Genomic DNA, 14,042 nt, shown 5'->3' on the forward strand with positions numbered 1-14,042 from the left:
TCCAATATTGAGATTCTTCCACTATATAAAAGAATAGTAGAGTTACAAGGATGTGTTTACAAAATTGACGCATTCTATGGTGGATCACTCAAGAAGGTTCTAGAAGGTTCCACACATCTCTATAATATTCTAGAGGTTTCCACATTCTTTCACAAGCTTCTAAAGAGTTCTACACTACTCTAGAGTTTTCTAGGACATTCTAGAAAGCTCTATAATTTTCTAGAACCTTTCCAATTAAGGAGGGATCCCAACAAATCTCCTCATCCCCACTTAATTGGGGGGTAGTAGCAAACCGACACCTTGACAACAATCTTCAAACTTCTTTGTCGGTAGTACTTTGGTCATCATGTCTGACCAGTTCTCGTCTGTGTGAACCTTGTCGGATCCAATGATACCTTATGTCAATGTGCTTTGTGCGGGAATGAAATGTTGAGTTCTTTGCCAAGTAAATTGCACTTTGATTATCGCACTTCAACACATACCTATCTTGATCTATTCCCACTCCTGCAACATGTTCTTCATCCACAACATCTCCTTGTAAGCTTTAGTGGATGCGATGTACTCCGCCTCAGTGGTGGATAATGCAACACACTTTTGCAGCTTTGATTGCCAGAAAATAGCTCCCCCTGCAAAACTAGTTAGGTATCCCGATGTTGATTTCCTTGAATCAATATCACCGGCCAAGTCTGCATCTCTGTATCCTTCTAACACATGTTTTCCTTTTTCCAAAGCATAGACATTTTTTGGAAGTTCCACGTCGATATCGGAGGATCCATTTGACAGCAACCCAATGTTCATTCCCCGGGTTGGCCAAGAAGCGATTGACGACTCCAACTGCATAGGCGATATCTGGTCTTGTGCATATCATTGCATACATGAGACTGCCTACTATAAATGAATACGAAATCTTCTTCATTTCCTCAATTTCTTTCTCACTTGTGGGACTTTGCTTCGAACTCAGCTTGAAGTGTCCTGCAAGTAGTGTGTTAACCCGACTTTGATTTGTGCATGTTGAATCTTTCCAACACCTTCTCAACATACCTCTCTTGGGATAGCCATAACAGTATTTTCGTCCTACCACGGGTTATTCTCATCCCAAGGATTTGTTTAACCGGTCCCAAATCTTTTATGGCAAAACTCTTGCTTAGATCTTTCTTCAAAGCAGTTATCTTTATGCGACCTAGTCCAACAATCAACATATCATCCAGATAGAGTAGAAGTATGAGAAGGTCACCACTTGCATACCTCTTTATGAAGACATAATGATCGCTTTCCGTCCTTTTGAAATCATGTTCTACCATGAAAGCATCGAACTTCTTATACCATTGCCTCGGTGCTTGCTTAAGGCCATATAAACTCTTCGTGAGGCGACACACTAAGTTTTCCTTGCTCGGAACTTTGAATTCCTGAGGCTGCTCCATGTAGATCTCTTCCTCTAGATCACCATGAAGGAACGCTGTCTTGACATCGAGTTGTTCAATCTCCAAATCTTGCACTGCTGCTAGGCCAAGGACAACTCGGATGGATGACATCTTTACCACGGGAGAGAATATTTCTTCAAAGTCAATGCCTTTTTCTTGACCGAATCCTTTGACAATCAACCTAGCTTTATAGCGAGGCTTTGATTTACTACCTTCGGTCTTGATTTGATACACCCACTTATTCTTCAAGGCTCTTCTCCTTTTTGGCAGCTCCACCAATTCATAGGTGTTATTCTCATGCAAGGATTGCATATCTTTTGCATGGCTCTTCTCCACTCTTCTTTATGAATATAATTGATTGCTTCTTTATAGCTTTGAGGTTCCCCGTCATCAGTGAGCATCATGTACTCCTCTGTGTTATATCGAGTGGATGACCTTCTTTCCTTAGAGGATTGTCTCGGCTATGGCTCTGACAGAGAGCTAGATTGAGGATCTTCTTGAGTTGGTTCACCATGAGTTTCCTGATTTCTTTGCTCTAACACAGGCTCATGATCTTCAGCATCACTATTTTCTATCGTGTCATTATCCTCACGTCGAACTGGAGTAAGTTCAGTGTTCTTGTTGCTTCTCAATCTTGGCTTCTCTGAATTTTTAATGTCTTCGATCGTTTGGTCTTCGAAGAATACAACATCTCTACTATGAACAACCTTCTTATTGATTGGATCCCAAAGCCGATAGCCAAATTCATCTTTGGGTGAGTGAAGGTAGATACATTCCTTTGTCTTTGCATCAAGCTTAGCTCGCTCATCTTTGGGGATGTGAAAAAATTCCCTACACCCGAACACCTTAAGATGATTGTATGAAGATTTCTTGCCCATCCAAACTTCCTCTAGAATAGCCCCTTCCAAAGGAATTGATGGTGTAAGGTTGACAATGTCAACCACGACCATTATAGCTTCTCCCCAAAATGATTTAGGTAATTTAGCATGAGAAAGCACGCATCGAACTCTTTCTTCAATTGTTCAGTTCATTCTCTCAGCTAGCCCATTCAATTGTGGTGTCTTAGGTGGAGTCTTCTCTAGCCTAATGCCATATTTCTTGCAATAGGCTTCAAAGGGACCTCTATACTCACCTCCATTGTCAGATCATATGTTTTTTTATCTTTCTTCTAGTCTCACGCTCCACTAGAGCATGGAATTCTTTGAAGGCGCCAAGCACTTGATCCTTTTATTTTAACAAGTACAACCACACCTTCCTTGAATGGTCATCAATGAAGGTGGCAAAGTACAATGCACCACCAATGGATCTCTCGGACATTGAACATATATCAGTGTGTACAAGGTCAAGAATGTTCTTTCTCCTTGTGGGCGGAGAAGATCTTTTGAAAACAACTCTGTTGTTTTCCAGCTAAACAGTGAGAACAAGGATCAAGTGGCTTACCTTTCACGTTAGGGATGGGATGTTTCTGAGCTAGCAAGTGAAGACCCTTCTCACTGATATGCCCAGGTCGTTTATGCCATACTTCCATATCATCAGTGGTTATGTTTACCTCTCCTTTGCAGAGCTTAGCTTGCATCACGTATAATGATCCTTCCTTCTTTCCTTGAGCCATGACTAAACTTCCTTTGGTGAGCTTCCACTTTCCTTCACCAAAGTAGTTCATCAGACCAACATCGTCTAGCTTCCCAGCGAAGATAAGATTGAGGGGCATAGCCAAGACATGCCTCACATCTTTTAGGACAAGCTTGCATCCGGTGCTTGTTGTCAGAGTGATGTTTCCTATTCCGACAATCTTGCTTCTATCTTGATTTCCCATTTGCATCGTACCAAAGTCACCGCTTTGGTAGAATGAAAAGAAACTTCCATGTGGAGTAACATGGAAGGAGGCACCAGAATCGACAATCCAAAAACTACCATCACAAGCAATGTTTAGGATATTACCTTCACCAACGAGATATAACAAATCTTCTTTTGAAACTACGGCAGTAGTATTCTTCTCTTCTTGCTTCTTTGTTGGGCTGACTTAATGTTACTAGCCTTTTGATCTCTCTTGAAGGATCGACATTCTATTTTCTTGTGGCCCATCCTTCCACAGTAGTAGCATGTAATTTTTTAGCGTAATTTGGATCTATCTCAAGATTGATGTGGATCTCAACTCTTATTACATCCACGAGTCTTATTCCTACCCCGATTCTCAATAACATTAGCCTCAGGATGGATAGACTCACCTTGTTCCATTCTCCTTGCTTCTTCATCGAGAAGGCTGTCACTGACTGTATCCATGGTGAGCTTTCCTTCCGGAGCTGAGTTACTAAGTGTAACCACGAGTGTGTCCTAATTTTCCGGCAAGGAACTAAGGAGTAGAAGGGCTTGCAACTCATCATCAATCTTCATCTCAATTTTGGTTAATTGATTTACGAGCCCTTTAAAATTATTCAAGTGCTCAATCATACTATGACCATCCTTATACTCCAACTTCACCAACCGTCAAACTAAATTGGCTTTATTACGAGGTGTTTGCTTTTGAATCATGGACTCAAGCTTTGTCCATAATTCATAAGCATTTGTGTAAGTAGAAACATACTCGAAGAGAGTTTTGTCAATGTACTTACGGATCATAGCAACGACCTTCTGATTTAGTAACTCCCACTGAGTGTCACTCTTACCTTCTACCTTGTCTTTGTAGATGATAGGCTCATGCAAATCCTTGCAGTATAGATGATCCTCCATCATCAACTTCCAATATGAGTAGTTGTTAGCCGTGAGCTTGAACATGTCTCCATCATGAGCGACGTTATCCTCCATCTTGAACTGCACGAGCTAATGACGGCTCCGGATGAACTTGGCTCTGATACCACTATTGGAAAAACTCAGACTTTTCTGCTTCGTGAAGTTAAGATATACACTTAGTAATTAAAGGTAATAATGGGAGCACACGATTATAATTCTCCAATATGGAGATTCTTCCACTATACAAAAGAATAGTAGGGTTACAAGGATGTGTTTACAAAATTGACTCACTCTACGGTGCCTCACTCAAGCTTGAGGATAGAGACTTCCCAAGCTATTTATATTCTCTCTCGAAGAGTCTCTCTAACTTTCTAGCTTTCTTATTTATGTTCTCTTTCAAAGAGGCTCTCTAACTTTCTAGTTTTCTCACTCTAAGAAGTGGATTCACTCTTGTCTTGAATGGTTAAGAATAAAGACTCCTACCCTTATTTATACTACTCCACCTCCACAATGAATGGTAGAGATGACTTGTCATTAAAAATAATTATAAAAGTGAGAGATTTTACATTAATTAATAATATGTTTAAAAGAATATTATAAATTGAAAATAACTTTCATTACAAGTGGATCTTCTGAAATTGAGATAGATTCAAGATAGTCTATCATAATAATTACTTTTGAAACTATTAGGCTACCCACTTGAGATATTTATTTAAAAGAATGTGTTAAAAATTTTAAATTAGTCATTGATATGATCAAATTAATATATATAAATAAGAAATAATTCTTCCATTTTATAATGTGAAGTTGAATTAGACTTCAAATATATTGTAAAAATAATTCTATAATTTTTTTAATTTCATTTCTTAAATAGCGGTATGCGTTTGTGAATGTGATTAGCATTACGTAAAATGAAAAATAAAATAAAAAGTTTAAATTAAAGTAAAATATAAAAATATAAATCTAATCCTATTTTATTATTTATTTTTTTTTCTTTTCGATTTTTTTCCCAAAACGAACGGACCCTGAAAACTATTATCTGATAACAGTTTTGCTTTTGAAGCATGCTTTGCTTTGATGCATGGATGGATGAGTACGGAATGTACTTTACCCCCACAAAATCATTATATTCTCTTTCTTTTCCTTTCCTTGTTGCTGATACTGAAACTAACAGTGTCAGAGTTAGGCTTTTCCTTGTTGTCACCGACTAATAGGATAAGGATGGCAAGGAAACCGATAACAGTGTTTACAGCCTTCATCCAGCTGTATGCAATCAATTCAACAACTTGGATTTGGATGCATTGAACCATGTTGAACTACTTTGACCTCAACACTAGAAAACGAAGCAAAATAATACAAAAGTAGTTCATTCATGGACCATTGCAAGCGTTTTTGGCATCTTGTTGAGTATGTTACTCAATACAAAAGAAGAAAATGTTGGACAGGATTGCTACTTGCTAGTATCTAAAATTTAAATATGAAACTTTGCAAATATATATACGTACGTACTCCAACATAAAAAAACAATAATAATACTGAAAGTCCAATGCTGTATCTTTATGTTAAAACTTAAAAATATAAAATGTAATCTTTATTTTTTAGTAGCTAAGAAGATATTTATGAAAATGTTATTATTATGTATGCTAAAGTAGTGTACTTAACGGCCTCCCGTTATCGCAAACATTGACACGAAACACGCAGAAGTGTTGTGGCATTCGGTAGATAAAAATCTCTCGAAACATAGGCTTATAAAATGCCAAAGATTGGGCCATTTTGGTAATTTCATGTTACAAGATATGTTTTCTGAGTTCCCCTTTTGCCTATATAAATGCTAGTATGTAGAGTGAGCAAGTCACTAACTCAATTAGAATTCTTCAAAAAACTCTAGAATTTGCATGCACTGTTCTTCATACAATGGCATTACGCGAGCTTATTGTGATGGGGTTATTGCTGCTGGTTTGTCTTGCAAAGGTACACAAATTAGCATTACCTTCATTTCTCAGATAATTCAATTCTTCAAATCAAGTTCTTTTTGTTAACGTTAGTTTGTATCCACTTAAAGATGAGAGTGACGATTTTTTCTTTTTCTTTTGTTATTGTTATTTTGTCTTGTACAGGTTTCATCTGATGTTAACATAGAAAAGGAGCAAGATGAAGAATTTCGCTTTCCTGTTGACCATGCATGTTATTTATTTTTTTCCTTGGCAAAAATATTAGTCAAAATATTTCTTAAATTCTGTGATTTTCTTATGTGCTTGATGTAACCGTATATGTCATAATATCCTTACTGGAAATATGAAATTCTCTTCAGCTTATCGTGAGAGGCGGGAACAGAAGGCTAATGCAGGACATAGGTAAGCAAAACAGAGTATTTTGGATGCTTTATTAGGTTAACTTTGATCTTGTGCTTCCGGTTTTAAGTTTTAAGCATGAGTACTCCATTTTGCATTTTCACCAATGTATATATCATATATACATAAAAATCCTCTAGAATCAACCTAGTGGGTTTTCGTATAGCATACCCAAAATTTTATCTTCAAGAATGAAAATCAAAATAAGGTATAATTATTTATTTGATTTCTATACATGTATCCTCTTTTGGGTTTTAGTCTATATATTTAAAAATTACCTGATTTAGGTCTCTAAACATATATTTTTTTAAATCTATTTTAGTCATTACACATACATTTTTTAATCTTTAAACAAGTAGTAAATTGCTTTATGTATTTGGATCAAATGAGTTGAGTTATTAAATCTTAAAATAAAGAAATGTTTTTTGATATATTTGTTTGGGGTTCATCTTCTTGTTGTTTAATGGAGGATCCATTAGGAGAGAGATAAACACAAACATGGGGTATCGGAGACCCAATATTTTTCCATTTGTTTGGTGGTGATTAACTATAATTATGCAGATTGTGGAGGATTGTGCAAGACAAGGTGCAGTGCCCATTCAAGGCCAAATGTGTGCAACAGGGCTTGTGGCACATGTTGTGTGAGGTGCAAGTGTGTTCCACCTGGAACTTCCGGCAACAGGGAGCTTTGTGGGACCTGCTATACTGATATGACCACCCATGGTAACAAGACCAAGTGCCCGTAAAGCCCATAGAAGGTGAGCCCTATCCAATTGGGCCCTTCACACACCAAGCAAAGCTAGCATAGTTTAGTAAATAATAAATGTGTTATCTACACTTTTGTAGATTTGGATTTGTCATCTTTAAGATGTGTTCTAGTTTTTATCTTTGTTATAAAGGTATGGTACAATATGAATCAAGTATATAAACTTTGCGCTTAGATTACTTCATATATGAAAAAGTATCGAATTCCTTTTTAATTTGGGTTACATGATGTGTTGTTGATTATAGATTCTTAGAAGTACTAAAATTCCTATAAATAAGACATAACTTGTTCACTTAGAACCTGAGTTAGTAAATATAAATGTTGATTATAGATTTTTATTTTTTAAGTTATTTTTTATTAGGATTTGTTTGTTGGTGTCATGACTTTGGAATGAGAAATCGTAACACTTGTTACGATTTATTATTTTTTTAATTGAAGTTATAACATTATTTACGATAATTATTTTTTTTATGATTATGAAATTCTAAGGATTTTTTTTTTGTATTTTTGGGTTTATCACTTTAAAATTGTAAAATCTTTTTTTATAATTAATATTATGATTTACCACTTGAAGTCCTAATTTTTTTTAAAACTATTATTATGGTGTTTTTTTTATTTAACGTTTAAGTTTTTTGTTTTAAAAAATTATTTAAATGTATAATAAATAAACATGTTATATATTTTAATATTGGTTTTTTAAAATGTTTTTATTTATTTAAAAATTATATAATCTATTATTAAAAATAAATAATAAAATTAAAAACAACATAATTAATATATTTTAAAAAATAATATTAAAAATATGTAACATGTTTTAAATAATAAAATATTAAAATAAATTAATAACATATCAAATAAAATCATAAAAAATTTACTAATAATAAGTAAAGTTAATATTATTAATTATACATTTAAATAATTTTCTAAAAATTTTAAAAAACAAAAAACATAAAAAAAATTATAAATTTAAAAATAAAGTTAACTTAAACATTAAATAAAAAAACATAAAAAAAGTATACTAGTTAATATTATTTATTATACATTTAAATAATTTTAAAAAAATTTTAAAAAAGAAAAAAATGTAAAAAAATTATCAATTTGAAAATAAAATTAACTTAAAGTCATAAACCATAATAATAATTTTAAAAAAAGTTTTACAAGTTATAAAAAAATTTTAAAAAAGAAAAAAATGTAAAAAAATTATCAATTTGAAAATAAAATTAACTTAAAGTCATAAACCATAATAATAATTTTAAAAAAAGTTTTACAAGTTATAAAAAAAAAAATCCTTACGACTTCAATTAAAAAAATAGGAGTCTTAATAAGCATTACGACTTCTAACTCAAAAGTCCTAACATTTATTGCGACTTATCCCTTTTGAATAATTTTTTAAAACATATCCCATCAAAAAATAAAGTAAAAATTTATCTCCTTTCGATAAAAAAAAAAAGCCAAATATAAGGTATGAGGTTAAAATCTCTTTATTTATTGTTTAAATTTAAAAAAATATCGAATAAACTTGGGTGTTGAGTTTTTGATATTTATTTTTTTGTACCACAATTTTTAAAATTATTGTAAAAATTAAAAGTTAGTAATAATGCTGAAGTATAAATTTTATCTTATGTTAATTCATGATTTGTTGAATTATGATTGAAAAATTCATCATGTAAAAGCCCCTTATCACATAATTTTTGCAATAGGCTTGACTTTGCTACCAATTCGAAATCTCAATTTTGGGCCCATACGAAACCGAATTTCGGACTTAACACAGCCCACCTATTATTGAAGCTTCCTACTTGTTTTGAAGCTCAAACTCAAAACATTGAGCATAAAAAAATCAAAATTTTCTCCAAAAAAATATATTTTCAAAAATTGAGAAATGGACCTGTTCATTTTATGAGAAACAATGGGACGTGCCTCTATATATTTTAACAAAAAAATAAAATAAAAGAGATTTAGAAATATAAAAAAAAAGTAACTAACTAAAAAAGTAGTAGAGTTCTTCCTAGAAAGAGAATACCATAAAGAGAACACGAGATTAATGAAAATGTAAACATCAAAATGGGATATTTTCATTATTATTAGTATAGATTATACTCTTATTTAATTATAAATAGTCATCATTAATCTTTTACTGATAAAGGATTGGTTGATTTGGATCAATTATCGAGTGATAAAAAAAGTCATTTATACTTTTTAATTTGTATTTTTTGTTTACTTTATAATCGATTATTTTTTTTATAACTCGATAATATTTTTACCTGAAAGTTGCAGAGCATCATAATACAAACGTGATTGGTTATAATTTATAAAGCATTGCTCTTTCTGTAACATCAAAGGTGTTCTCTCTTTACCAGCAAAGAAAGAAAGGTCTCTAATTGTTAGGTAGGAGGTTATACTTTTATATATATATATATATATATATATATATATATATAAATGATCTTAATCAAGTCAAGTAGAACTATTATCCTTCACTTTTCTCTTCAGAAAACAAATATAACTAATTTTTGGACCGAAAAATAATCCCATAGAAATCTAATAAAAATACTTTGAAGAATTATGACAAAACTAAAAATCCTAACTACCATGATTATTAAAAGAAAACAGAAAAATACCTATTTAGTAAAGGATACTAGTTGGAGATTCTACTGTTATTGTTAATCATGGGGCATGAAGTTCACGTTTGGGGACGGTGTTCTAATTTCTAAGGATGTGCGTGGACTCTTATTTTGTTTGCTTTAAAACTTTTTGGGTGTGGGTCCATCTCACACCGGCCCATAACCCAATGGTCCATCGGCCTATTTTTTAGTGCTTATCATAGCCCACCCACCGACTGAAGCAACATGTTGCGTGTTTTTTACGTGGTAATAATAATAATATAATAGTATGGCCTAAGAGTGTTTGGGTCTATTGAATTCAACTTAATTATTGAATAATAGTAAAAAAAAAACATAATTATCGAATAAATTACATCTCCCCCGAACTTTGATGAAATTACATGCGGCACTCTTCCGTTTTGATACATTACTTTAACTTCTACTGCAAACAGTGTTAGTTACTACTAGGTATCCTAAAACTAAAAAGACTAAAAATATTTGGGTTGATAATTTTTCTCTTCAAAATATATCCAATTTAATATATGAACACCCCTTTAAAAAAGTGTATACAGTGAGAAGGTATTAGGGTAAAGAGAGGAAAATGATATTTCAATTCTTACATTTTTATAGAAAATTACTATATTTTATTTTATACAACTTTTCACTTTAAACAAACGAAATTCATTACATAACCGGCCGGCTCAGAGCATAGACAAATAGGCCCAAAGCCTATGTATTTTATACAATGAGAGGGTTGCCCTTTTTAGGGCAAAAATAATTAACATAAAAAATAATATTAGTATTAACTATACATATTACTAGAATTTTAAATTTTAAATTAATAAAATATTATTTTCATTCGAATACATCTAAAAAAAGATTGAGTGATATAATTATTTTATAAATTATAGCAGAATTAATTTCTAAACTTAATTACACCAAAGTTATTAACTAATTTTATATCACAAAATGTAAGAAAAATAAAGTTTTCAATAATTTTTAAAATATATTAATTTAAAATAAGTTTAATTACATAGCAATGAGCAAATATTTGTTGGAGGTGGCAATTTATAGTTCTCCAACAAAGGTTCTGTTTCTCCTCTGGTGACAAAGTGAGTTTTCAGAAATCATGTGTATTTTTCTGCAATAATACACAAGCATAAGAATTCCCAGTATTTATGTCCGCATGGGCAAGCATGCAAAGAGAAATATAGTTTAGGAAGAAGCTATCCAAGTGGAAAGCTAATTATACTCTCTATCATTAGCTAGCACAGTCCTCCTTAATGTCTCTACCAGGCTACATTATGCAAAGTTGCATACTATTCGTAAGAGAGGTATTTCATTTGGGGCACAGTTGTAATAAAAATGCCACTATTCTTGAGAGTCAAAAAGTTACTTCAGCTTTAGGATTGGATTAAATTCTCTACTATATATATATATATACTGCACAAAACGAAATCAACCACCGATAGGATTCAAAACATGATCAAATTATCTTTGTGGCACGAGAGATTTGGCTAGTGTGGAGAAAGAACATACGTACGTAAAGGGATGTGCTCCAATAATAGAGATGCATGTGAATGGTCCACTATCTACCTCCATGCACGTTCTTACTAATAGATTGCGAATTCTATAAGGAACTACTGTGGTCCAAGTTTAATAATGCATGGAAGATTCTGATTAAATTGTTGCCGGTATTGGATAAGCCGTTTCGGTTGGGAAGGTTCTGATTAAATTGCACTCAATACGCTGGAGAGGGGATCTGGTTGTAATATATACTATTCTGGCAGTTTGATGTAGGAATGCTATGCTAAGGGATAAATTCATTCATGTGTATAATGTTTCTCTAATCCTGTAATCCTTTTTGGTACTGCTGGTACCCTTAATAATATACTTTGTTTGCTGATGAAAAAATATATAATAATAATGCATGGAAGATGATGGAGTTATTTTCTTTAGTTTGGTTCTCATAATTGTTCTAGATTATCCAATAGATGAAGGAACTATTAGGTTGTCCTTAGTTCACACATATCGGGAAGCTAATACTAGTATATTAGATCTTTATTTGCAACTCGAGCGGTTAGTTTATTTTGTTTTCTCATCTCTGTTAATTATGTGCACATTTATACTGATATACGTTATTTTTTCTATAATTAAAGGGATCTTTTTTTATGTTACGCTTAAGAGAGTTCAAGTAGTTATTTTTATTTATATTAATTAATTTTAGAATTTCATTTCTGACAAGTTCTTGTACACAATACACAGCTGAGTGAGAAGTAAACTTATATTTGTTTGAGCTTAGTCCACATGCTGAATAACTTATATAGTTTAATTGTGTTCAATTTTTAAGCAAGGAAAACTTGTCAAATCTCTAAAAAGTTGAAAATGAAAGTCTTCTAATCTTGCCAACAATCTCCTATCTGGATGCATGTTGTACCTTTTAATATAAGAAAGGGAGGAGAAGGGGAGAAAATCAGCCGGTGAATTTGTTTAAAAATTTAAAAAAGTTAATTTTAAAATAAATGTTTTTTTATATAGATATTTTTTAAGAAGTAAATAGATTTTTTTTCTTAAAATAAATAACAAAATTATTATTTTTAAATAAAAAAGTTTAGATAAATATATTTAAAAAATAATTTTTTTATTAAAAAAATACTTATTTCATCAAATAAGTTTAAACAAGTAAGAATGATCATTGACCCTCGCACTAACCTACATAACAAACAATATCATTTAGTCAAAAATCAACTTTTTATTATCACAGAACAAACTCATGCCATAGTGCCATTGCTTTGGTCTGTGAAAAACTTGGACCGAAATTATGTCTAGCGAAGGTTATTCACCGTGGAATAATTGTTGCAGGGCTTAAAAATCTACAAAAGCTAAACTTAGTCCAACTCCAACCACCAAATACCAACCATTTAAATGGCGTGAAGAATAATATAGGTGCATGAAAACTAATAAAAAGCCACTATACAATTTATGCATCAGGGCAATAAATTAGAAAATTGAAGTTGCGATTTTTCAAAAGCAATCATATTAGGTGTATGTCAGATATGAAGTACATCAGTATAATATTTTCCAATATGTACTACCAAAAAAGTATAGACTGAATTTCAATATGTACCAAAAAAAAATAATATTAGATGTATGTCACATATGGAGCATAATATTTTTCGGATCAAACAAGTGATATTTTTTATTCATAAATAAGTTGTATTATCTTATGCTTATCTTATTTAAAATTTAAACTTTTTAAAAATATATTTGTTTTACTATTTAAAAAATTACAGCAATAGTGAATAATGTAATGAAAATGACAAAAAATACACAAATCATTATGGATAATAGATAGAGACTACTAGATTGTAGGTACTAACATTCAATTATATGTGTCGTTAGCATGCTTAATTATTTAGCTCTTTGATGCTTATATACCTAACGTCGTGTTACGACTGTATTGCATGAAGAGGGTGGATCAGTGTACAGTACACAAATGTCTTGTTAAATCAATAATCTATCTATCCTCAGATATTACATCAGTAGTCGACTGTTATTAATGGCATAGGCAATTTCTCATACCTGTGAACAATGATTGAAGTCGTGGCCTCTTCTTATTTGGTGTTTGTAATTCTAGTCAAGGATTGTGTAACTATTTTGTATATAAAGCCATCGATATAAGGGTTATATAATATATAAAATCATGTAATTGGTGGTGTAAAATGTTTTTTTTCGTGCATTGTTGATATGTAATTCTAGTCAAGGATTAAAAATTATCATCAGGAAATATTCAAAACTTTATACTTAAATTTGCAAAATTATTACGAGAGCCCACTTAACATAGGTAAGCACCACGTCATATATTCATCTTTGCCCTAAAAAAAGATGATTGATTATATTGAATTTAATAGACACGTGTTTTGCTTAGTAAAATTTTACGCGTTAATAAACAATAAATTAAATTATTATTAATATATTTTAAAAATTTATTATTATTTTTATAAATAAAATTAATTATTATAAAATTTAATAAATTTACTAGGCATTATAGTTCGTAATTATTTGGCAGAGGATAGAAAATTATTTATAGAGTGACCTAAAATATATTGCGTTAGATAAATGTTTATATTTATATCTATATAATTAAAATTCACAGTAAATAAGTATTTTTTAA

The 14,042-nt window shown here is 31.6% G+C and overlaps 1 protein-coding gene across 1 annotated transcript; it reads left to right on the plus strand.

Annotated features, from left to right (window-relative positions):
* The first annotated feature begins 6,005 nt into the window (after positions 1–6,005).
* Positions 6,006–7,490, plus strand: GASA7 (gibberellin-regulated protein 7). The gene is made up of 4 exons (NM_001250246.3): positions 6,006–6,122; positions 6,269–6,331; positions 6,463–6,505; positions 7,064–7,490. Exons 1-4 carry the CDS (start codon positions 6,066–6,068, stop codon positions 7,246–7,248), a joined length of 348 nt encoding a protein of 115 aa, NP_001237175.2. The 5' UTR covers positions 6,006–6,065; the 3' UTR covers positions 7,249–7,490.
* The last annotated feature ends 6,552 nt before the right edge of the window (positions 7,491–14,042 follow it).

The sequence above is a fragment of the Glycine max genome, chromosome 5 (assembly GCF_000004515.6).
Source record: "Glycine max cultivar Williams 82 chromosome 5, Glycine_max_v4.0, whole genome shotgun sequence".
NCBI lineage: Eukaryota > Viridiplantae > Streptophyta > Magnoliopsida > Fabales > Fabaceae > Glycine > Glycine max.

Bases quoted from the DNA above. Each gene is read 5' to 3' on its own strand.
- GASA7 (NM_001250246.3), top strand. From the start codon at position 6,066: ATGGCATTACGCGAGCTTATTGTGATGGGGTTATTGCTGCTGGTTTGT. The intron at 6,123-6,268 runs GTACACAAATTA...TGTCTTGTACAG, and splicing joins TGCTGGTTTGTCTTGCAAAG to GTTTCATCTGATGTTAACAT. The intron at 6,506-7,063 runs GTAAGCAAAACA...ATAATTATGCAG, and splicing joins AAGGCTAATGCAGGACATAG to ATTGTGGAGGATTGTGCAAG.